Source organism: Elaeis guineensis, chromosome 3 (genome assembly GCF_000442705.2).
Source record: "Elaeis guineensis isolate ETL-2024a chromosome 3, EG11, whole genome shotgun sequence".
Lineage (NCBI taxonomy): Eukaryota > Viridiplantae > Streptophyta > Magnoliopsida > Arecales > Arecaceae > Elaeis > Elaeis guineensis.
The window spans coordinates 123079358-123103167 of NC_025995.2; the positions used below are offsets into that span (position 1 = coordinate 123079358).

Sequence of the window (23810 nt, forward strand, 5' to 3'; positions counted from 1 at the left end):
TTCAGCATCACCAAGTTGGTCTCTTTCCACATTATATTTTCTGGATATCCAATGACCATGAAAACATGTTTCCATGTGGAAACCCTTCGCATACCTAACCATCAAAAATTATTCTTGAGATTGGTATGCCATAAAAATAAAAAACATTTTGAGGTAGCCTTTTTTTTTTTCCTTCTTTTTTTGATAAGAGTACCGAGATAGCCTTCAATAGGAATAATAAAGATTCATAAAGCAGATCTCAAATAATTGGAATAACTCTAGATGATTATGGTTATAAGAGGCCATCAGGTTACAAGAAAATATATGTAACAAGGCAGTCTTTTTCTTTTTTCCTTTTGGCAAGATCAAGGCAGTGGTTCATAATCTATACCATCTAGTGTATCAGTGCTGATGATACAATTCCATCAGTTTTATATCTTGCAAATTGGTGTCAAGGCAAGAGCTGCTCCCCCCTATAGATCTTTATCTGATACCTTGTGCAGCACCTTGGTAGACATATAAGGGGACACACATCCACGTACCTGAGGAGATTTTGATTAAAAGAGGTAACAATGTATGCTTACCATTAAAAATATCCATCAATACATGACATTTGCTGCCAAAAAAACTAGTATAATACCGTGCATGCAATTTATTTGCACATAAGGTAGCATGCAGTTTTTGTCCATAAGAGCTACCTGACATGCATGAAAAATGGTTTCAAAATGATCAAACTTTGAGAGGGCTGACCACTCACGCTTCTTTAAGTTTGCACTTGTGCACGTCTAAGTCCTATCTAGAGGTGAAAGTGGATGGATATTATCCGATCAGATCTATTTTTATATCTGCATCTATCTAGATATAGGCATAAATTTGAGCATTCGACTAATATCTATTTCTATATTCATATCCGTCAAAAAAAAAAAAAAGATATAGATATAGATAGACAATCATTCGATCCATATCCGAATATCTGATTCAATTTGTAATCCTATTTAATTTTATATAGTACTCATTAATTTTAAAAAAAATATATGACCATATGAACATGCTATTAACTTGATTTATCATCCATTTAATAATATCTTTGATTCGGTGGTCATAAAGGTTAATTATCCGATATATATCTATATTTGTATCCATACTTCTAGTATTCAATTTATATTTGTGTCCGTTTAAAACAAATATGGATATGAATTTTTGCATCTAATTAATATCTGTATCCGTATTCGTATTCGTCAGATAAAACAAATACGGATATAGATATATTGGTATCCGATCCGGTTTCTACCCTACTTCTATCATTTTTATTTTTTTTTAGTGACATGCATATCTAAGTGGAGACTTACTTTCGGGGTATACAACACATAAATTAAAAAAAATGTTGCTCCATGGTCAACTTACTAAAACTAGACTCGAATAGAAAAAAAAAGTCTTTCTAGGTTCCAAATAAATTAATATTTGTGCAGTTAATTTGATCTAATGATTAAAGAAGCTCGTGGATAGAAATTTGGATGGAACAACAATGTAAGTGTCTCACAGTTCAGCTGTCTAAGTACACGTTAAAAGAAAGTTCTGCACTTCAATTTAGTTGTAGTCGCCTTAGGATCCCTGAGGTGTTGTCTTCACTACGGTGAAATGTTGAAAGGACGGCCTACTATAGTCGACTTTAATGAGGCCTGATCAGGACAGTGTATCACATGGATACAGCCTATCTTATTGGCATGATGCTCTTGTTCACTTTACCTTACCATGCTTTATGTCATTCATGCAGAGTTTAACTTTTAAACTCTGGAGTTCTAACACTGGCCCTCAACCTACTTCAATTCTTTGAGTTGGTATCAAATTTATTTAATGACAATTTTGCCTGACTGTCATCTATTTATTTAACAGAGTTTGATAATACCTTCTGACCGTTTCTCAGACTTAATCCAAAATTTTGAATACTTTGAATCAGTGTCATATATTTGCTCTGCAACTTTGAGCAAGATAGAGGCAATGCTATACTACATATAGACGCATGAATAGGATTTGTCCTGAAGCAATACATAACCATCTAATCTACATCAGCAATGACAGCCATCCAAACCAAAGCCTCAAATTCTCTCTCTATCAAGTGAAATATCCAATCCTTTACCCAACTCTGAGTTGCAGATAAATTTCACTCACTGAAGTTGAAAAGGTGGCAACTTTGGATTTCTCAACTACAACCTATTAGATGCATTACGGTAGCCACTAGGTGTAGGTGCAGTGGTATTTGTAAAGCATCAGGAATGTAGAAAAGAAGATAGACCACATACAGCTAGGATGCAAGTTTAAGGCAGCCTTTCACATAAAAGAAAAAGGAAAAAACAAACAAACATAATGAAGACTTCTAACAAGTTTTTTCAAGAGAAGGAAGATGGCCTCATTTCATGAAAAGAATCTCATGTTTAACTGGTCCAGTCACTCTTAATGGTTGCTAAACAATCCAGCCCCCCTCAACTCTTTGTCCTATTTCCCTCTCACTGCCACCATGGTAAGATCTATCATTCTCTCACACACACGAAAGGATACTTCCAATTAAACACAACTTTCTAAGTGTCCATGAAGTGACTTGATAATTACTTACGACACTAAATTCTCTTGTTGTCTATTATACAAGAATATAGGAAAGAAAAGATTCATGCAACATACTCAAAAGTATCTCCTAATACTGACAAACCCATGAAGCAGAGACCCGCCTTTATCATTGACCGTTTTCCAGTCAATAATTTCCTTCTTAAACACCAAGAAGTTCCATAATCTCTCTTTTTTTCCACAAAGTTTGAAATACTGTCATTGCCAAGAAAATGTTTTTCTTCAATGGTCAATCAAAGGAGGCGGCACAGAAAATTAGGGAGAGAAATGGATCAGCTTTGGGCTAGACCCAATCAGACCTGAACCTGAATCTAATCTGCTCCGGCGCAACCTGATTTGGGCTTGACTTGATTCAACTTTCATGGTATGGCTTTCCTCTTTTAGTGCACAAGAGACATTGGAAAAGCAAAACTTCCCTTTAATAGTGTGAGTCTCCTATTATGGCTTTCCTCTTCTAATACACCATTCAATTTCATCCCTCACCATGGAGTCCCTGCCATCCTTCTCATCATTGACAAACAGCTCACCAAGTTGGAACTGTTTGCCTCGCCAAGTAACGCGATCGCAATGCAGGGCAAATGGTGGATAGAGAAACCACGGACTAAGATCCAATGGCTCACATGAATCACACTCTAGAGTGTGATCAGGAGTTTGGTGTGATTCACAGTGGGCACTGGATCTTATCCACACCCTCTCATCCATTGTTGAAGTATTGCAGTTGCAACCCCTGGAAACCTAAAAATGCTTCCCTCCAAGCCACTACCAACCACCATAAACATCTTTACTAGATCAAGCATCCTGCACAAGACTTGTTGACCAATAATTGGGAGAGGGAATCTAGAAGCATGTTATTAGCCAGACCATTAACCTTAAATGGGGCTCATTGAACTATTCCCAGGCTTCTTTATCCTCATTCCCATGTGCCATCAAACTTGTAAGGGTCTATCTACCATCCTTGAGTCCTTAAACCTTAAACTATAATAAAAGCATCTTAGTTTCCCAATTATTAACTCCGAAAAACCCTAATCAAATCATTGCATTAAAAATTTACAGTATTCCTATAACAATTCTAATCTGATTTCTCTCTTAGAAGTCTTAATAAAGCATGCATGACTTTTGTGGAAAAAGGAATTCTGAAATTGCTGGACTTCGAGAATAAGAAAAAGAGGAGTTGAGATATGCCTAATTAATAGGTGATAGAAAATGCAATTTAGCATGAAAGAATTCAGAAATTTCTAAACTATCTGGACTATAAGAGCTTTTAAGGGAGGAAGAAAGATACTCCTGAACCAAGAGACAACGGTGAGATTTGATGCATTAGAAAAAATAATCATTAATTATTTTTAGATATTTTTCAAATTTAGATTTTGATTACAATGTATAAATGTAAATACTGCAACTGATCACAAATGATTGCTGAGATGCTCCATTCTGTTTCATTTTCATAATATGAACATGAGCTCCTAAATGCATGATCAAGCATGTCATACATTAATGACAATACAATGATCCCAGAATGCACTAATTGATATTCCAGATATATCAATGATTATTGATATGCAACTTACGATATGACATGAAAAATTTTATCATGAAGCTGATTGAAATTTGTTGAGGTACAATTTCTCAAGCAATATATGGAATGAAGAATTTACTAGGTGTGGGAGATACAATTACAGCGAGCATCAGATATCCTTTGTGTGCAATAGATTTTGCTGAGAATTGAAATAAGTATTCATAGATTGGAGGAAAGGTAAAATATGAAACATCTTAGCATAAAGAATTTGGTATTTAATTTATGAAAAGAAGAGGATCCTTGAATCTGTTGAACCAAAAAAAGTTATTTAATTGTGCATGCGCTACAGGAAAAAGTCAAAAGCTTACACTCACATAAATACTTTTCACAAAGGAAAAAAAGATGAAAGATATATCATCCAAGCACGCATAAAGATAGGTGTTACAGCAGGAAAAAAAACTTCTATAAAAGAACAGTCAACCCAAACATGCACTTCTTGGGCAAAAAACCTGAAGATCAAATATGATTTTATCAGAAATCTTACTTCAGCGGGATTACCTGCAGCAAACCAGTTGGGATTTCAATATAACCCTGTAGAAGAAGATCAACCTTTCGTAGACTTGAATAAGGAACAGGTGTAATCACATATGCTAGACCTTTGGATATGTTGATGCCTCTCACAATGCCTGATTAATATAGTTTTCAGTTGAATATGGCAAACAAAACCAGAGTACTGCAAAGTAAACATGTTTCCAAGTTTCTATAATTTATAGCTGAAAAAAAGAGATGACCGAAAATTAGGCCTGCTTACAAATAAATAATTAATGCATGTACACACCAAACCACTAGATGATCAATATCTCCAACAAGAGCTCCTATAAGAGCTAGTAAGAAGCACATCATAATTGTCCTCAAATTTATCATTATACCTCTATGTAGGACGCCATTATAAAAAGCCAGAAAGAAAACCATGTGCTGGACAGGAATACATGTAGATGCAATCTTTTCTACATTTTGGAGAAGACTGAACAGTGAACAGGATCGGCACAGAAGCACTCGGCATCAGATATGGCATGAATAATCTTTAAAGAGCAAGAAAATAAGAGTTTGATGTTCTAAGAAACTACAAATATGATCTGAGCAGAAATCAGATAGCATGAAATTAGATGTTGTAACTATAAACATATTAATGGCAATACCTATTTGAACGGTTTGCAAATGTTTAATGATTAATGACAATGTTCCATATAATGATAACTTTTCCTGATCACATAAGAATTTTTATGTCATAGTTTTAACATTTATGCCATTCATTTTTTTAAAATAAATTGCAGAATATTTCGCATGATAAAACTAATTTTGAAAAGGGATGATGAAAATTATTTCATATGATAGAGTGTTGTTAAGCCTAATCATTTCAATAAAAAAATGTTGGGCCTAACTAGGCACTGTGACATCTTTCTGTTGATCTTTTTGCTCCCATTCAAACTACATCCTAACAACCACGAGGGTCAATGGAATGACAATTCAAGACTCCATCTTCAGTTTTAAACATGAGGTACTAGCTTTCTTTTTCTCCTTTTCATAACAAGTTATCCCATGATTTAATCATTAAATATTCTACTTCTTTGACATGGTAAAGGGATATGTTTGTCATGCATGGCAAAACTCCTAAAAGACAGGTCTCAAGACATGCGGGTCTGCTGCTAAATCTTTATATCATGAGGAAGGATATGCAAATCATGACTTCATGTATTTCTGGTATCTCTTTTGGGTAAGTCTCTTCAATCATTTCAATTTCATATGGATCACATACTATGGAGGAGTTTTGCATCATTGGAAAATGGAAAAAATAAGGGTACAAAGTACAGCCTATAGAGGAGTGGTATTGAAAGCACAAGACTCCTATGTTAGTAGAACTTAAAAAGGCCATAGAACCTAGAAAGTGTTAAAAGGGAGTATGGAGAATTTATAAAATGTTTGCAAAAAATCCTGAAATCATGTCCGCTAGCTTGCTTCTAGTGTGCAGAGAATGGTTGGATTCTCCTTAGCTAGCAATTTTGTGGCATGTTAGATCTTGAGCTTAATTTGTCTTCTTTATATATCATATCACCCTGATAAGAAAAAATTCTTGTGCTCCTAAAACTGACAAGCAGTCTCCCCTCACATGATCAAAACTGGGGAAAAAAGTTCAAAGCAGGAGGGAAAAGATGATAGAGTCCATTAAAAGGGGTAATTCTACGGCTGGATTATATTTTTACATAGTTCTGATATGCTAATATTTAAGATTTGTTGCATCTTGTTTCTTTAGGTTTGTTCCCAGATTCGGGAAGAGGTCTTCTAGTCTAAATTGATAAATTTTACATGATTGAAAAGGGGGAAAGAATTTTTTTAAAAAGGGATCCTAGTACTATACACACACACACACACACACACACACACACATATATATATATTCTGCATTGCTACAAAGATATAACTTACTACTAAAATATAACTTACTACTAAAATCAGGTGTATGAGGAATATGAATACTACAACAAGTAAAAAAATCCAAATAAAGTATCAGCATGTTATTTATCTGTCTTTTTGTTTAGAAGATGTGTTATTTATCTGTGCTGTAATTAGCTTGGATCACTTTTATCGAACATGCACTGTTAACCCATGAAACTTCTAATTGTGAATCATGAATGAACATTTTTTACAAATAAGCACGGAATTCTAAAAAAATATAAATCAATAGAAAAATGTAACTAACAAATCAGTATAAAAATATTAGGGGCATCATTAGAATATCATGGATATTTATTTTTAGAAAACATCCAAAGCTTGCTTGAGAGCAGTTCCAGGAATAATGCATGGACTAAGGAAGCGTCTTCTGCAAAGTAAGCATATATGGCACTTGCTTGTTTTGGTAGTTGGGAAGGGAGCCAGAGAAGATAAAAGTTAGTTTATTACCAAGTCCAACGCACCAAGGAATGCAGGATTGAAATTTTGCTGGCCCATCAGAACTAACTGCCAAACCAACTATTGTGGCATTTAGACTGTGAAAAACTTCATTACTTGGAACCTAAAAATAAATAATTATAACCTCAAAAGGATAAGAAATACAACTGGAAAATGGTAAATATTTATCATTGAGATAACAGGAAATTGCTGATAATAGTACTTTTAGGACAAGAGGTGCAATATAAATGATACAAAAAGGTAAATATTATATGGCTCATGCAAATCCTGTTATTTCTTAAAATCTAACATAATGGTAGTTTACAAAAGTCATGGTCTAGGGTAAGAAAAGTCAATTAAGTAACATTCCAAAGCAAAATGGCATGCAATTCTACACATCTTCTGTGAAATCTTGTTGTCAGTATGGTTCTGTTCAACTCATACCACTAGTGAAATAGCAAACTGTAGTTCTTAACCATCCAGTGTTATGATGCTGCAGTGGTTACTAGGTCTTTCTTAAGTAGTCACAGCAGTATCATTCAATGACCATTAGTTCATAATTCAGATGGCTATGACTGTGTCAGTAGCTCAAGATGGATGATAGACATGCAGGCATGTGTAGGTTTCTTGGACCCACACATGTGTTTGGTCTCATGCCAATTTCCATGACAGGTCAACCATCCGATGACTAGTGACCGCCTGGGAAGGTTTCCTGATGATTAAAATATCTAACCTTTCATCTCCCCTTCTTTTCCTCCCACCAATGATCACCTTTGCTTCTATGTTTGCTAGTGGTGCTGGTCAATGATTTAAAACCTCAAAAGGGCAGTGGAACAGGTATCCAATTGGTCTCATGTCTGCCCTTCTATCACTGCCAAATTTAACTCCTTGCCCCCAGAAAAGACAACCCCCCACCCTCCCTCCATCAGCCACCTCCTCTGCCTCCCCTCCCCCTCCACCACCTCCCTCCTCCTGTAAGTCAACTTTGCTGCAACTCACCACCATGCCAACCTCCTCTACCCCTTCCAACTTTGTCGCTCAACTCCTCACACGAGGCCATGAAAACCTGTCATCCCCTGCTCTGACTACACTGACTTTGTTACTGTCACTGACACCTTAACCTCCTCCACGGCACCACCTCTACTGTATCATCTCCAACACCTTCTTTTTTGCTATTTATTTGATTGGTTAAAAGACAGCCTGAAACTTGCTATAAGATAACTACAATCTGTGAAATCAGCTGTGACCAAGTGAAACAAGGCAGTGGGGTATTTTTGACACCCAAGTGACAGGAGAGGAGAAAACCTCTAACACTATCTTAACATGGAATGCTGCAGCTGACCTTGGCACATCCACCTGTCATTTATGATCTCGATGCCCTACAATAGCAAGAGGACGAAGAACAGAGAGAGGAGATGGATGCAGACAGATGGATTAAAATGGATTTAACTGCGTTGGGTACCATTCCGATTGATAAACATAAAGCTTTGTTTGAGGGATAGATGTTGGACCCACAGTGCATGCAAGTCCACGAAACCCACATGCATGTGTAGGTCTGGCATCCCTCTTATTAAAAATTTCCAAATGGATATGGTTTCTAATGCATGATCCAGCCATTAAATGGTGCATTGATGAATGAGTAAACAATCAGGCATAATAACAAGTACACTGGATAGAGGGCAAGATCATAATATATCCGATATTCATTTTCTAAGACAGAATAATGGCAAATCATTCAATCTATCAGCTAACCTGACAGTGGAGATGCATAACTTTTAGCCTTGATAAAGGAACTTCATAAGGAGGGAGGGAAGCCAAGGCATAAGCAAGTTCCTTGTTAGTTACAATATTCAGGTCACTTGGAAAACATTGCCTAAAGTAGTCAAAAAGATGACAGTCTCGCATAATTTTTGCATCTTTTCGAATCAACACCCTGCAGACACAGATGGATTAGTGTTACCAAGTGCAAGTAAAACCAGATTTGCATCTATCCACATACTCTGAGAATAGTGAAAGTTAGAATATATGGAAGAAATAGTGTACTTAATCATGTGATGATCCAACATCCTCAAACATGTACAACATTGTAAAAATATGACTTCTTACCTCTTTTACCCAAAAAGGAGGAGAAGGGGGTTGGGGGGGGGGGGGGGGGGGGGGGTGGTGGAGGATAAAGTATGGCACCTCAAAAGATGAAAACAGTAGGATTCTCAAAATAGGAGCAGGATCCCCTCAGATCAGGGAGTACAAAGGAATTTCTAATTTAATGAGAATGCTTGACATGCTGCAATACCATGAAGTTTTTAGATCCCAGATCTGTTTAATGATGTAAGGCAGCTGGCAACAAGAACACACACCCTAAACTGGTGTTTGGGACAAATGTTGGAATTTGGATAGTTACTGGCATCACTTCATACTTTATGCTAAGTGATCCCCTCAAGGTTGTTGAGTGTTGTAGCTGCTCCTGCTAATTCATTATAAACTATGCTTTAGCCTAGGATGGACTTCCAATCCTAGTACCCACTTCCCAGCCTGGATCGTGCATCTGTATGAGCTTCTCATTTTGGAACAACATATTCAGCATCCTGGTTCACCATTATCAGTGATAAGAGGGAGCTTTGTAGGCCAGATGAGATGCATCAAAGTGTGAAGATTCCATGCACACGGATGTGTATGAGAGAAATGAGCTCCAAAATCAAGATATCAACACCTTGGCCAACCAACTAGAGGGAACATCAAGTGGATACCATCAAATGAAAACATTCTTATTTTAGGATCATGCACCGATGTTTTAATCACGACCAAATCTCCTGATATCAGTGGGCTAGAGGGGAGATTGTTGAGATAAATTTAAAGAAGCATGGAAGTGATTCTAAGAATAGAATTTATTACCCAGAGTTCTTTATAGGTTACTGGTCATATATAACGCTCCCAATAAAAGGAATCTGAAAAGCAAAAGAGACAAGGGGGAACCAAGTGCCAGCTCATATGTATAACCTTCCAATGTTCAAGCCCATTAGTATCATTCCTTTGAGTTTCAGCAGTGCAGACAGGTGAAGGAAAAGCAAGATGCATCCCATAATAGAGAAAGAAGCCCAAGGAGAGGGACCACATAATTTATGGCCAAAAGAAAAATGATAACAGTAGATCAGCTACAAGCCCCCTCAAGTACCAAAACCCAAAAAGGGGGTTATTTTTAAACCAGTCAAAGAGTCAGAAACAAGAGGTTAGCCTCATGAAGAATCCTTAAATAACCCCACATGAAAAGGAAAAAAAAATCATTTCATATGGCTGAACATCTGCAAAAGCTCTTCTATTGTGAACCATGAAATGCAGGGTGGTGACTATGGGTCCCAGAAAGCAGCTGGTGATAGCAAGGTCATTAACTCATTAAGGTTTTGCGATGGACCAGGAAGAGATGGAAGATGGGAGACGATTACACAGGATTGAGAGAAGTAAAATGCAGAGGAAAGAAGAAAGCTCAGAGCCTACTAAGTACTAAGTGCTTTTATTTCTTTTCCTTTTTTAGTTCCTGCAACAGTTTTCTTATTGAGAAAGTTTGTATCTTCTTTTCAGGAGCATCAGTAAGCATTTTCTAAATTGAGTCGAGGAATAGGATAAGATTGAGCCTTATAAACAAGAGAGCATTATTCAGCTTGCAATAGATGTTTGTGGTTTTTTTTTTCTTTGTTGAAGAATTCTGTTGGTAAGATGCTACAACTTCTTAGGGGCATCTTTCCTTCATATAATTACACTACAAACTCAATGAGAGGCTAAATCCAGGCTTGATCTGGTTTAGTATCGGTGATTTCTCTACTCACATTTAAGGCCAGCTCCTTAACATTGACCTCATAACATTTTTTTTAAATTCTGTCAAATTCATATGTTTGATATTCAACATTTAAATTAATTTTGTTTTACAAACCAAGAAGATTTAGAAAAAAATTAAGGCAATGAAACAAAACCCTACAGAAAAAAAAAACATTGTCAGCTGATTGAGTTACTTATTATGACACGTAAATGGGCACAAGTATGTATTATCACTTGTATAAAAATATATCTGATAAATAAAACATGTCTCCCAGGATAAGGCAGTGATACAATCTTATTTGAAGGTCATCGCGTGCGTTGGACCCCTTAAGATTAAGAACAGCAATGTAAGTGCTGCTTTTGCTAATTTAGCAGCCTTTTGAGTGTAGAATCAATTTAATTTACTTCAAGGCTTGAAGCTTGCAGGAAATAAATTTTAGCTAATTTGTGAATCAAAGATGAGACTTTCCTACAACAAATAATATGATCCTTCAGAGTCAATGGAATGGTTTCTCATGCATTTATAAGCAAAGAAATTTGTAAAGTTCCAATTCAAAAACTTTCAGCAAATGTCATGGAGGATAAATATTTATCTTCCTCAGACTCCTCCTTTTTTTTTAAAAAAAAAAAAAGGGCATACCTTTTATAGGAAAGAATGCAAGTATTGTGGAAAATGTCATACAAGGAATCACAATGGCAAAAGGAGAGAATAAACATCAAAGACTATCATGTGCGCAGGATAATCATATGGAGAATTATTAACTATTATGTTTATCTATCATCAATTCAAGATATTACCGCTGGAGGGTCTAGCTCAAAGAGTGCCCAGAATAGCATTTCTAACTAATTTATACATTCTATGCCCTAGGAATGTTCTGTTTTTACAAGAAGAAATCTAAGATTAAATAGTCACAATCTATTTAAAGAATCCTGACATGATGACCAGTTGTCAATCCAATCAACAGGTCATTGTTGTTCCCTGTCCAACCAAAATGTGCCAGTTGGAAGATCCTTACTCTCTACTGAGATGCATATCTGAAGCACTTGAGTGTGCCTCAATGGGAGAGATAATATCAAACATCAAAGACTGTCATGTGCGCAGGATAATCATAATAAAGAATTATTAACTAATTATGTTTATCTAGTGTCAGTTCAAGATATTCCCACTGCAGAGTCTAGCTTAAAAAGAAGCCAGAATGGCATTTTTGACTAATTTATACATTCCATGCCCTCCGAATGTTCTATTTTTTTTTAAAAAAAAATGTAAGATTAAATACTCACGATCTATTTAAAGAATCCTGGCGTGCCGAAGAGACTTCAATCAAATTAACAGGTCTCTTTTGTTCACCATCCAACCAAAATATACCATTGGAAGATTCTTGCTCTCTACTGAGATGCGTATCTGAACCACCTGAGTGGGAGAGATATATCTCAACATTTCCACTAAAAGATCAAAACCAGTACCTACAAAAAAAGAAAAAAAAAAATCACAACAAAAAAATTACAAAGACATCATTGGGTTGGTAAGTTACGAAATTGGGCCATAGAGGAGGAGAAAGCCATATCCTAAGTGCAAGCATCATACTTAAGCCTCTACATTTCTTAAAGGACAGAATTTTGGTACTAAAGCAAGGAAAAAAAATTTCAAGAACCACACCTTTCACCCATCCAGGAGTGTTAATAATTAGAGGTAACATTGATTTTCCAGGACTACCAAGCTCATTAGGTTCATAATGCTCCTTTATGAAGTAATCATATAAACTGAAAATGCATTTTAAATAAGCATCTGGATCTCTTTTTGAAGAAATATCACCAAAGAAGAAGCACCTGGGTGGAAAAGATAAAAAGATAAAGAATAGTTAGTAGTAGCATGAGGAAAAGCTTAAATTAAAGGTTGACACATAAGATAATCTGGTCAAATAATTCTATGAAAGGTAGTCAAAGGCGAAAGACGCCCTTAAGGTGCTTGGGGGGTCCGGCGCCTTGAGGCGACAAGTGCTAGAAAAGCACTCGCCTGAGTAAAGTAAGGCACTAAAATTAGGGGAAAAAACAGAAAATATGATATATAAATAAATAAAAACTAGAGATAACTATTGTAACATGAATTATCATATAATTAATAATTTAAGCATAAAACATATATAAAATAGTAAAATGCTCGACGAGTTCAAGATAAAGTATATGATAACAAGTCATAGACCGCTCTAAATTAATGAATAAAACAGAAAACATAATAAGCCCTAAAGTTCATCAATAGAGTCTTATAAATAAAACAGAAAACATTAACAGCCCTAAAGTGGAATTATATAAATGAAACAAAAAAGATAAACAGCCCTAAAGCCTAAAATTCATCAATGGAATCATCAGATTCAGTTCCACTTCCATAGTTGTCATCACTTTCATATTCTCCTCCTCCATTGGATTCATATCCTTCAACATCTTCTTCTGTCTCATCTGAATCAGCCTCTATCTCTTCAAAACTAATTTTTCTATACTAATTGACCACTTTACCCCCTGTTAGTAATAGAGCTGAGAAGTTAAATGGGTGGCCTTTTAGGTTTTTTATACTTTTCAGTCTTAAAAAAAATAATCGTAAAGTTCATTGAGGCACCAAAGACAAGCACCTCACATCACCGAGAAAGGCCCTAAAAGGCGCCAAAGGCGTGCGCCTGAGTGAAGGGGCATCGCCTGAAGCATCAAGGGGCGATGACCCCTTCTGGCGCCTCGCCTGAGTTCTTGAGGCACGCCTTTTGGCACTTTTGACATCATTAATTCTATGCATCAATGACATTATCAGTTGCCAACATGGAAGTAATATGTCTAGTTTTAGCAAAAATCCAAATAATATAAGAAAAGTGAGGAAATCAAGAAGCTATAAGTGATATGACTTTTAAATTAGGCATGCGTGCTTAGAAGAAGACAATATAAGCATTTTAGTTTGCAGCAGTCCCATCCTGAGTAATATTTAATACCTAATCTTTCGGAGCTCCATGTGATTTGAATTATGTATAATCTAGGTTTTCTATTGTGTAAAGGACAACTTGCCACAAGTAACTGAGCTTTCTTTCTTTCCTCTGAAAATATATGTTTGTTAGTAAAGAGAAACATCTATGATGGTGCACTGGGAGACCTGACACCATCATCCACACAACCAAAATCTGAAATAAATTTTAGATAATTTTTTCCATATCTCATGATGATGACTTCATCTTTTGTAGGTGATGACATCCAATATCTCTATAGTTTTTCACATGAATTTTTAGGACTCCATGTATTCATTGTTCTTCATAAGTGTTTATTATTATTTTATCATTTTTTTCATTTTGTTTACCTTGAGTTCCTTCGATAAAGACCTAAAACCAATTGAAATCCAGATTCTTTAAGCTCATACCCAAACAAATCCTCTAGTGGATACTACTAAGGTTACAATTGCTTTCTAATTTCATTTTAAATAATAACTCAGGTGTGCGCAGAAAATTCCAGCAAGCATGAGTCTGTTCCCTTCATTTATAAACTAAAGAACTGCAGATCTAATTATTCAATACCCATATTAAAATCTAAATAAATAGCTACTAATCTTAATATCTTAAGCCCTTACAAGACCAAAAAACCAAACCAACCTATTTGCTGTATCATAACCTTACACATCACTTATCTGCTGTCTAATACATTGGTTCCTCTTACCATATAGCCTAATCCATATAACCCATATTATCACCATCAGACAGGGCCAAAGACTTCCAGTCAACACCATGAACCATGCTCCATACCCTTGAAATCCTTGGTTCTATATGATTCATATGCATAGCCTATGATAAGAGAGAGCTGCTTGTGGCCCAAGCCAAATGTAAGCGGACATTTCCTAGATGCACATGTACATCTAGCCACCCCCTTTGAATGAAAGATATTGCCTTCAAGAAGAAAGGTACATAACTCTCCTGAAGCAACCTGATTTTGAATTGCCATTTGAGAGTTATGGGAACATCGCAATCTTTTTCTCCTAATATTGGACAGGATTGTTCTTGAGGTTTCATTGGATTATGGCTGTTCTAATGAACAAAAGCCTTCAAACAATAAACAAGAAATATAGCATATGATGAAGAAACAAAGAGAAAAAAGAAAGAAAAATATGTTAGGTTCATCAGAACTGCAATTAGATCACATGATATCAGAACATTCAACAAGGATAATACTAATACACAAGAACACCGTTCCGCCATTGTATTTGCTTATTATCATCACAAAGCTTCTATTGGTTACCCATCTCCTATATTTCATGCTTGGACACATTGACTATTTAATTGAAAAATCATAATTAATTTATTCAAGGCTTAGGGATTGACATATCATTTCAGGTCACATCAGAATGGGTAATGGATCTGAAGCCATGCATTTTCAACTTAGCCTTAATTCAAGGTTTAGGGATTGACATATCATATCGGGCCACATCAGAATGGGTAATGGATCTGCAATCATGCATTTTCAACTTAGCCTTCAAAGCTGGCATCAGGTTTTAACCTTTAAACTCACCCACAGGAGTTGTATGTTCACTGTATACAAATGTAGAGATATAGATATTAACACATATAAATCAAATATACCTAAGGTCATAGACAAGACCAAAGCAGGCAACAACTGGTTATATTGTCAGCCACGTTCATCTGAATTAAGGTTTTAGGAGTCAAAAGGGGTTCTACAAACTTTTACAAAGGCTACATCATAAAGGAAGCAAGATACCCATGAACTGCATTTTATAGAAATTCTTTGTGCACCGCCCGTGATGTAGAAAATCTAACATGGAGCGCATCGCTTCGTTCTATTGGACTACGTAGCCACCACTTTCTAACGCGCATTTAATATCCGCAGTTTTATTTTTTCGTTTGAAACTTTGAATGACGAAAATATCCTTCTTAAAAATTATAACAACCCTTCTTAAAAATTACGACACCTCTTCACAAAAATTATGACACTCCTTCCCTTCTGAAAAAATTATGATATCTTGTGCTAATATTATGGCATCCTGCATTAAAATTATGACTTTCTACACAGGATATCATAATTTTTTCATAGGATATTATAATTTTTGTGAAGAGGTGTCATAATTTTTATAAAGGAGTGTCATAATTCTGTGAAGAAGAGGTGTCATAATTTTGTAAAAAGATGTCATAATTTTTTCGAAAGGGAAGGGGTATCATAATTTTTGTAAAAGAATGTCATAAATTTTAAGAAGGCTATTTTCATCATTCAAAATTTCAAACTAAAAAATAGAACTACGAACATTAAATGCGCATTGAAAAACGATGGCTATGTGGTCCAATAGGGCAAAGCGGTGCGCTCCACATCAGATTTTCTACACCACGGGCAATGCACAAAGAATTTCTCATCTTTTTATCAGCGCAATTAACTGTAGCAATTACAAACAAGCCCAACAAATCTTATGGTAATCAGTTATACTAGTAAAGGTGTCAATAGACAATGTTGGACATCTAATTACAGGGTCCCAACCTTCCATCAACCCTCCTCATCTCAGTGCCAAATCGAAGCCAAAGAAACTTTAGCAGCAAAAGAACCTACATAAAATCTAGAAGGCCATTTGGCAGGTAAGATATTCGCCTCATTGTTTACAACGTAAAATCTCATGCAAATCACCAATGTGCCAAAAGACCAAAACAAGAAGAAAAATCAAGGGTTGATACAAGAAACCACGTTCTTAAAGCCTGAATCAGAATACATTCCCCAACTTCTGTCAAGCCAAAAGGAATATATAACCTTACAATATTTAACAAGAAATTGAGATCATGCATCATATCAATAAATTGCAACACTTATAGCTATAGCAGGCATCAAACAACTTAAACATGGCTCACCTGAAAAACAAGAAAACATGAATCGAATACCATCAAGGAGATCTATTGCTTACCTCTCAGGTGGCCTTATGCACGGATTCTTCAAATCTGCAAAGCAAGGAAGAGAACCGTTACAATCAAGAACGGCTCTTTCCGTGAACTAATTCCCAAGAAATCAAAGAAAGGGCTTGAACAAAAGAAACGAAGGAAGAAAGAAGCAAGCCTGGATTAATCTCGTCGATGAGATGAAGCGAGAGACAACCGGGAGGGGAGAACTCCGGCTGCCCCACGTCCGTGTCCAAATATCCCACTCGCTCATACCTGGAGAAAAGAACCGAGCGATTCTATAGGAGGCCATGTGAATCGGTAAAAGATCCAAGAGTAAAAGAAGAGGAAAAGAGGAAGGAGGAGAAGGAGCGGCGGACCGTTGCAAGAGGATGTTGAGAAGATGGCGGGAGAAGGTGGACTTGCCGCTATTCTTGGGGCCGCAGACGAGGGCCACCAGCGGAGGGGAGGAGGCGCGTGCGATGTCTTCCGCCGCCTCCGCCCACCACGGAGGTATGAATACCTCGGGGTGCGGAGACGACGTCGCCGCGCCGCTCTCTGCCGCTCCCACCATTGATTGGCCTGTCTCTCGCTCCCGGTACTTTCGGGTTTTATGAATTGGGTTGGGTTTATATAGGCGCCAACAGGGGTCAAAGAAGCAAGCGAAGTAGCGCTTTCTTGATTTTATTCGGTTCGGGCGGAGTGAGGGGCGCTATAAACCCTAGACGTTGCCCGGTTGGCCGGAAAATTTATTAGATGGACAACTTCATCGTGGATTTAAAATGAAATCATCGCTATTATACATTAAAAAAAAAAAAGGAAAAAAAATAATTTCATCATGGATTCAAAATGGATCTGATCCATCCAATCCAATACAGGAGACAGCCAAAGCATCGACAAAATCATATGAACATGAGATTTGTTGTATCCTTGTAAAATTGGGATAATAGATTTCTTATGGTGCGATTAGAGATGACAATGTGGATGGATATTCGAATATTTTATCCATGTTTGAATCGAACGAGACAATTTGTACAGTGATCAATGATTTGGAAATGAAGAAATCATGCTTACTTTGGAGTATTTTGCGTATAAAAATTTCCAACCGGCATTTCTAAAGGAATTCCTTTCACAATTAGGAATTGTTATCCAAATCCAAATTCAAATCCACAAAGGTTGATTTCCAGCCCCGAAGAATATCCAAATCCACAAATGTTGGTTTAGAGCCCTGTTTACAAGCCTGGTGATGAAGAAGCACCCTGCACGAGCTACTTTTTCTGGAATCCGCAGGTCCAACAACAATCACTTGAGGGCCCTGAAGCAATAAGACGGTTAATGCTTGAACTTCGAACCGAAAAGTCCATTAGAGACCAAAAGTGGTTTAAAGACTCCAAACTCAACAAGGAATATGCTTTAAACACCTACCAAGTTTCTAATCGCAAGACAACTTACACTACCTCTCACCTTAAAAATAGTACTAAAGCAAATCCATGTAACCAATCAGTATTATGCACGTTTCAATAAAATCTACATGAGGTAGCCCATCTCACTAAAGGACTCCAACTACATTATGTATCCGAACACGAGCTATTTCATGCTACATGATACCCCTAAGTGCACATCCTACCAATGTATGTCTCTAGCATGAACAATTCAAACTGATGGCAGATTCACAAAACTTCCTGTTGCTTTTTGCATATATTTTTTTGAACGATCGAAAACATACATCTTTCTCCATATACCTGATTATCGAATTAACTTTTATCCTTTCTCAAGCAAATTCTTTATATTCTTTACCTATCATCACTTCACTATATTTCTATAGTCTTCATTGCACTGTCACATTTTTGCCAAAATCTCCTACAAGTCGTCAAAATTGTCCCTTGCCAAACTAATACCAAGTCCCATATCTCCAAGTTGCCATGACGACGATCGAACCCATAGTCCTTATGTTCATCATTCCACGTGAACATTGTGTTTATCCTTCAAAGTTCTAGTTTTCCGAAAGCAGCCTTGCCCCACAAACAGACGTAGCCGAGAACGTGGCATTGATTAATTTAGAGCCAGCAACATTACTTGCAAAGCCGAAAGAAAGTCATTGATCACTGAGGGTCAGAAAAACATAAAAGCTTAATACCTGTGAGGAATCTACATCACTGCCCTGAGAAGCTTTAACATGAAGCCTTCGTCCATCAAGAATGGCATGGACATTCACATAACTCACCATAGGCGTCTAAAAATCCATCATAAGAGAAAAAAAAAATAAAAAATTGGACTGATAAAGAAAGCAGAAAGGTCTTGAAAACCAGATGTAATTAGTTAAATTACCACTTGGAGAGGAGTGTTGGAGCCCACCTCCACCCTGAGCTCGCTGTCCTTCGCCAGTTTGGGCTGCAGGCTCGAGACCGGCGCAGTGGTCGGGCCCGTTTCCGCAATCCCTAAACCGAAGGGTTGGGCCGGCCAGTCCAGCGAACGGCGGGGCGAGACTCCGCTACCGGGTACGTCGCACGGGCCTCTTTCCCACCAAGGACAAGTTTGCTGCAGGAGTTGTTTGGATGGCCAGATAGATTCTTTCAGGTACCAGTCCACGCAGCGCTGAATGTTTGATAAAGAGGAAGGAGATTAATGAAACCGGAGATCGTGCAAATCATATAACAAAATGCTAATTCCTCCTAAAAATGTGATGTCAAGTATCCTAAATTTTCAAGGATTGTGCAAACGAAGTCTTTCTAATTTTATTTTTCTTTCTGGGCATCAACTACCAGCTAATATTTTCTCATCATCCACTGTAGATGATATATTCATTGGACAACTTACCCGGAAATAGCAGGGTCCCAAGTGATTAACCCTATCTGAGAGTAATGGCCGGGCAGGGTCATGAAACCGGGTTTGAGAGAAAAAGAAGCTTGATACATTGTTTGGGATGCATACGAAGAGTTGCAACTCATGCAGGTTTGTCGGGTTGAGGGCTAATCCAACCCTCTCTCACATCTTTGATCCCTAATCCAATCCGGTCCAATATCAAGCTGGGATTCTCTAACCTAACTATGTGTTAAATTATATCCAACTTAGATTAAGTTTATGATTGGATCGCGTAGGCCATTCTAATTAGATTGAAGTTGGTTAAATATGATTTTAAGATGATGGAAATATTTGGAACATTTTTGTCAGCTTATTATTAAATATGAATTATTTTCTATCAAGTATATCATGAGTGACCACATAGCTCACTATAGGCAACTAAAATTCTATTAGAATATAACTTCTAAACTGAGTATTACCAGAAAATTTCTTCCTTCCCAAAGACTACCAGTTAATTTTAAAATTTTTTTCTGAAAAAAAGGGGCAAAAAAAACTTCACTAGCTCCAACCAATTAAATGGTACAATGGGTTGTTGAATTTGAATCAAGAAAAGGGCATGACTTGAAAATTTTGTACAGCAGAAAAGAGAGCAATAAGAGAAAATAAATGGAAAAGAAGGAAGGCTTACTGCAAAGGATTTAGGTGATTATTTGTTTTGTATGTAGAACAAGTGAACCATGGCAAGCTTGATTTAAGAGTCAGTTTCTCCAGTTTCTCAGGTAGGCACATCATTATGGTATCACCTTAATGCACTTAAATTCATTCTTTTGGAAATGACACTGATTCTCTCTCTCTTTCTTTTGGAGAAGAAATGACAATGATTCTTGTTGGGTATAAAATACCCCCCAGCCGAAGTTCGTATCAGGAGTGATCCTCCCGGGACTCTACCGACGTCCAACCTTGGGCGACATCTTTCCGAACTTCTCCGACGGCCGAGCTTCTGCAATATTTCCAAGTTCGCCGACGGATAAACTCCCACAGTTTCTTCCACAAGTGTCGACCGGGTTCCCCCGACGGACGAACTCTTGCGCATCTCCCGAGCTTCTCCAGCGATAAGCTTCTTCGGTCGTCTATCAGACTGCTCCAAGTGCTCTCTAGATTCTACTATCGGCCGACCTCCTACAAGGGTCAACCGTTCTCCGAACCTCTTCCAAATCTTTTCCAACAGGATTCGATCGACTCTAATCCGAATTTCTTCCAGAACTTCATCGGTTCGTCAGTGGCCGAACTTCTCCAACAGCAGATCTCCACGACGGACGGACTCCATCCAATTTCTACAGCGGTCGACCGCCTTCTGGATTTCATCCGAGCTCCTACGGGAGTCGGACTTCAGCCCTGAGCTCCTATTGCAGGTAGACCTCATACGAATTCTTACAAGGGTCGGACTCCGAACCCCCACCGTAAGCGATCTACTCCGAGCTTCTATTACAAGCGATCTACTTCAAGCTACCACTACAAGCGGTCTACTTCAAATTTCTACGACGAGTGGTCCACGTCGGATTTCTACTGTAAGCCTCCACCTGAACTTCTATTGTGAACGAATTCCTTCCGAATTTCTATTGCAGGCAGGCTTCGGCCGAGCTTCCTCAACAAATGATCCCCATCCAGACTTCTACGGGAACCAGACTCCGACCAAACTTCTGTAGCGGCCAGATTCTGGATGAACTTCTACGACACACGGGCTCTAGCAGTCGGACCCCTCCAACGGGTGAACTACTCCAGCGCCATCCAACATCCACTGCCGGTCGAACTTCTACCAATTCTGCATGAAACCGAACTTCATCCACAGAAAGCCCCTGACCGAGCTTCTACAGCAGATGACCTTCGCCTGCAGTACTAGCACCTAAGGCACCCAACGGTAGAAGGCTCGCCAGCAACATCCGAGCTCCTCTTAGACGGAGAGCTACCCCTCTCCACCAGACACCCCAACCGAACTTTGGCCGACGGGCCCGAACTCCCTAGCAGGCCACAGTAATGGCCACGACTCTGCTCCACTTCCTGTAACGAATCCCACGCGGCTCCATCATGCTTTGGCAAGTCACGACAACGGACATCACTCCACTCTTCACAACAGGCTCTACGTGACAGGCCACGGTGATGGCCACGACCCCACTCCACTACTCTCCGTAACAAACTCCTCATCGCCCCGAACGGCCCACTACCAGACGGTTACAGATGTTGCTGTCAATCTGTTACGCCCTCCGTCTATAAAAGGGGACCCCCAGATACGTTATTCTCTAAGTTCTAATCTCTATCTCAAAACTCTGCTAAAATTTTCGTTCAAGCACTCCATTCTTGTTGAGCAGAGAACTGACTTGAACATCGAAGGATTTTGCCGAAGCACCCCCAACTCTGGTTTAGACTTTCTTTGCAGGTCCGGCGGCGACCGCGACTCCCTCGACTCCAGCTTCTCCAACGTCGGTGGATTTTTGCACCAACAGGATTGGCGCTAGAGGAAGGAGACTGTGTTTTCGCAGTACCCTTATTCTTAAAGGAGCGCTCAACGGGACCACCTCCGGTCATCTTCTCCGACATCTCCTCCTCCGGTTGCCTGCCTGATCTCCACCTGATGCCTCCCCGATCTCCACCTGATGCCTCTCCGAAGGGCATCCACCAGGCGGTCAAGACCTCCCGGCCAGATCTCAGCAGGCTCCGCAAGCCCCGGCCTCATCTTCGATTTCCCAGGCTTCTCTTCCTCCGGCGATGGCAGTCGGCATGGAGCAGTTTGACCTGCTGGTTCAACAGGTCAGAGGCCTCACCGAAGCAGTATAGGTCATGCAGCAGCAGCAGCGGCATCGGTGCGGCTGGAAAGAGCATCGTCGGAGTTCTAGAATCTGACGACCGGGTGGGCCACATGGGCCAGCCGCCCTGTCTTTCCCAAAAAAGAAAAACAGAAGGCGGAGAGTCCTCCGTCCGATCATGATTCAACCCCCGAGAGTCCCTGCCTCCGCTCCACCAGAAGACCCTCGAGGCCCGCAATCGAGAGGACCTCCTGGATCAGAGATTCCAGGAGATGAACCGGCGGATCGAAGAGCTCCGCCGTGCTCCCACTGCTTACGTGAAGACATCTGTACTGACCCTTCTTTCTCTCAAATGATCATGCAGAACCAATCCGCCAAACTTCAAGCTCCCCCAATTCGAGAGCTACGACAGGACCTCGGACCCGGTCGACCACCTGGAGGCCTTCCGAACCATGATGCTGCTCCATGGCGCACCAGACGCCATCTTGTGTCGAGCTTTCCCGTCTACCTTGAAGGGAGCAGCAAGAACTGGTACTCGACACTGAAGTCGGGTACAATCTTCTACTTTGACCAGATGAGTCACAGTTCGTGGCTCATTTCGTCAGCAGCCGACGTCCCTGGCGAGGTTCGGAGTCCCTCATTAACATCAAGCAAAAGGAGGGAGAATCCATTCGAGCTTACGTCAACCACTTCAACACCGCCGCCCTGGAGGTCCGAACCTGGACCAATCAGTTGCAATGGCCGCCTTAAAGAGCGGCCTTCAAAAGAATGACCTCCTCTTCTCTAGGAAAAGAAGTATCCCAGAGACTTTGCTGATCTGCTGGCTCGGGCCGAAGGATATGCCCGAGCGGAGGAAGCCTTCAAGCTAAAGGAGGAGGAGGCCGCGAAGGAGCGGCAGGCGGGCGACTCCAGCAGTCCTGCAGTTGAAAGAGGGCCGAGTGAAGCTCGGCCACATTCTCGGACTTCTCCCGAGCACAAGCCGCCCAGACTCCTCCCCGAGCTCGCAGGCTGAGAAGCTCGGACCGCAGAGTTCGACGGGGCTCTCCCCCAGGAAGATTCCGCAGCTATGCCCTCCTTAATGCATCGAAAACCCAAGTACTGATGGAGGTCAGGGAGCAGCTCCCAAGGTCGGAAAGGATGTGCACACACCTCGGGAAGCGCAATCCTAACAAGTTCTGCCTCTACCATCGCGACCATGGCACGACACAGAGGAATGCATTCAACTCCGAGACGAGATCGAGGAGCTCATCAGACGAGTTCGGCTCGACAGGTTCATTCGACGTCGGCTTGAGGGTAGAGAGGATCGGCCAAGGGTCCTGCCGCAACCTGAGCCGCCGAGGAGGAAGAGCAGCCCGGAGATCGACCTCCAATCGGATCATCAACTCCATCTCTGGAGGACCTCGACGGGGTGCAGACCTTCTGCGACCATGGGATTTGAAAAACTGT

General features: G+C 39.4%; 1 protein-coding gene across 1 annotated transcript; it reads right to left on the reverse strand.

The window, feature by feature from the left end:
• Nucleotides 1-210: 210 nt before the first annotated feature.
• Nucleotides 211-17450, reverse strand: LOC105040378 (polynucleotide 5'-hydroxyl-kinase NOL9-like). The gene is given in 10 exon segments (XM_073254791.1): nt 211-521; nt 4673-4800; nt 7073-7184; nt 8813-8993; nt 12152-12239; nt 12242-12334; nt 12528-12697; nt 16791-16824; nt 16940-17037; nt 17142-17450. Coding segments are annotated over 10 exon segments (1167 nt in total). The 5' UTR covers nt 17336-17450; the 3' UTR covers nt 211-452.
• Nucleotides 17451-23810: the final 6360 nt, after the last annotated feature.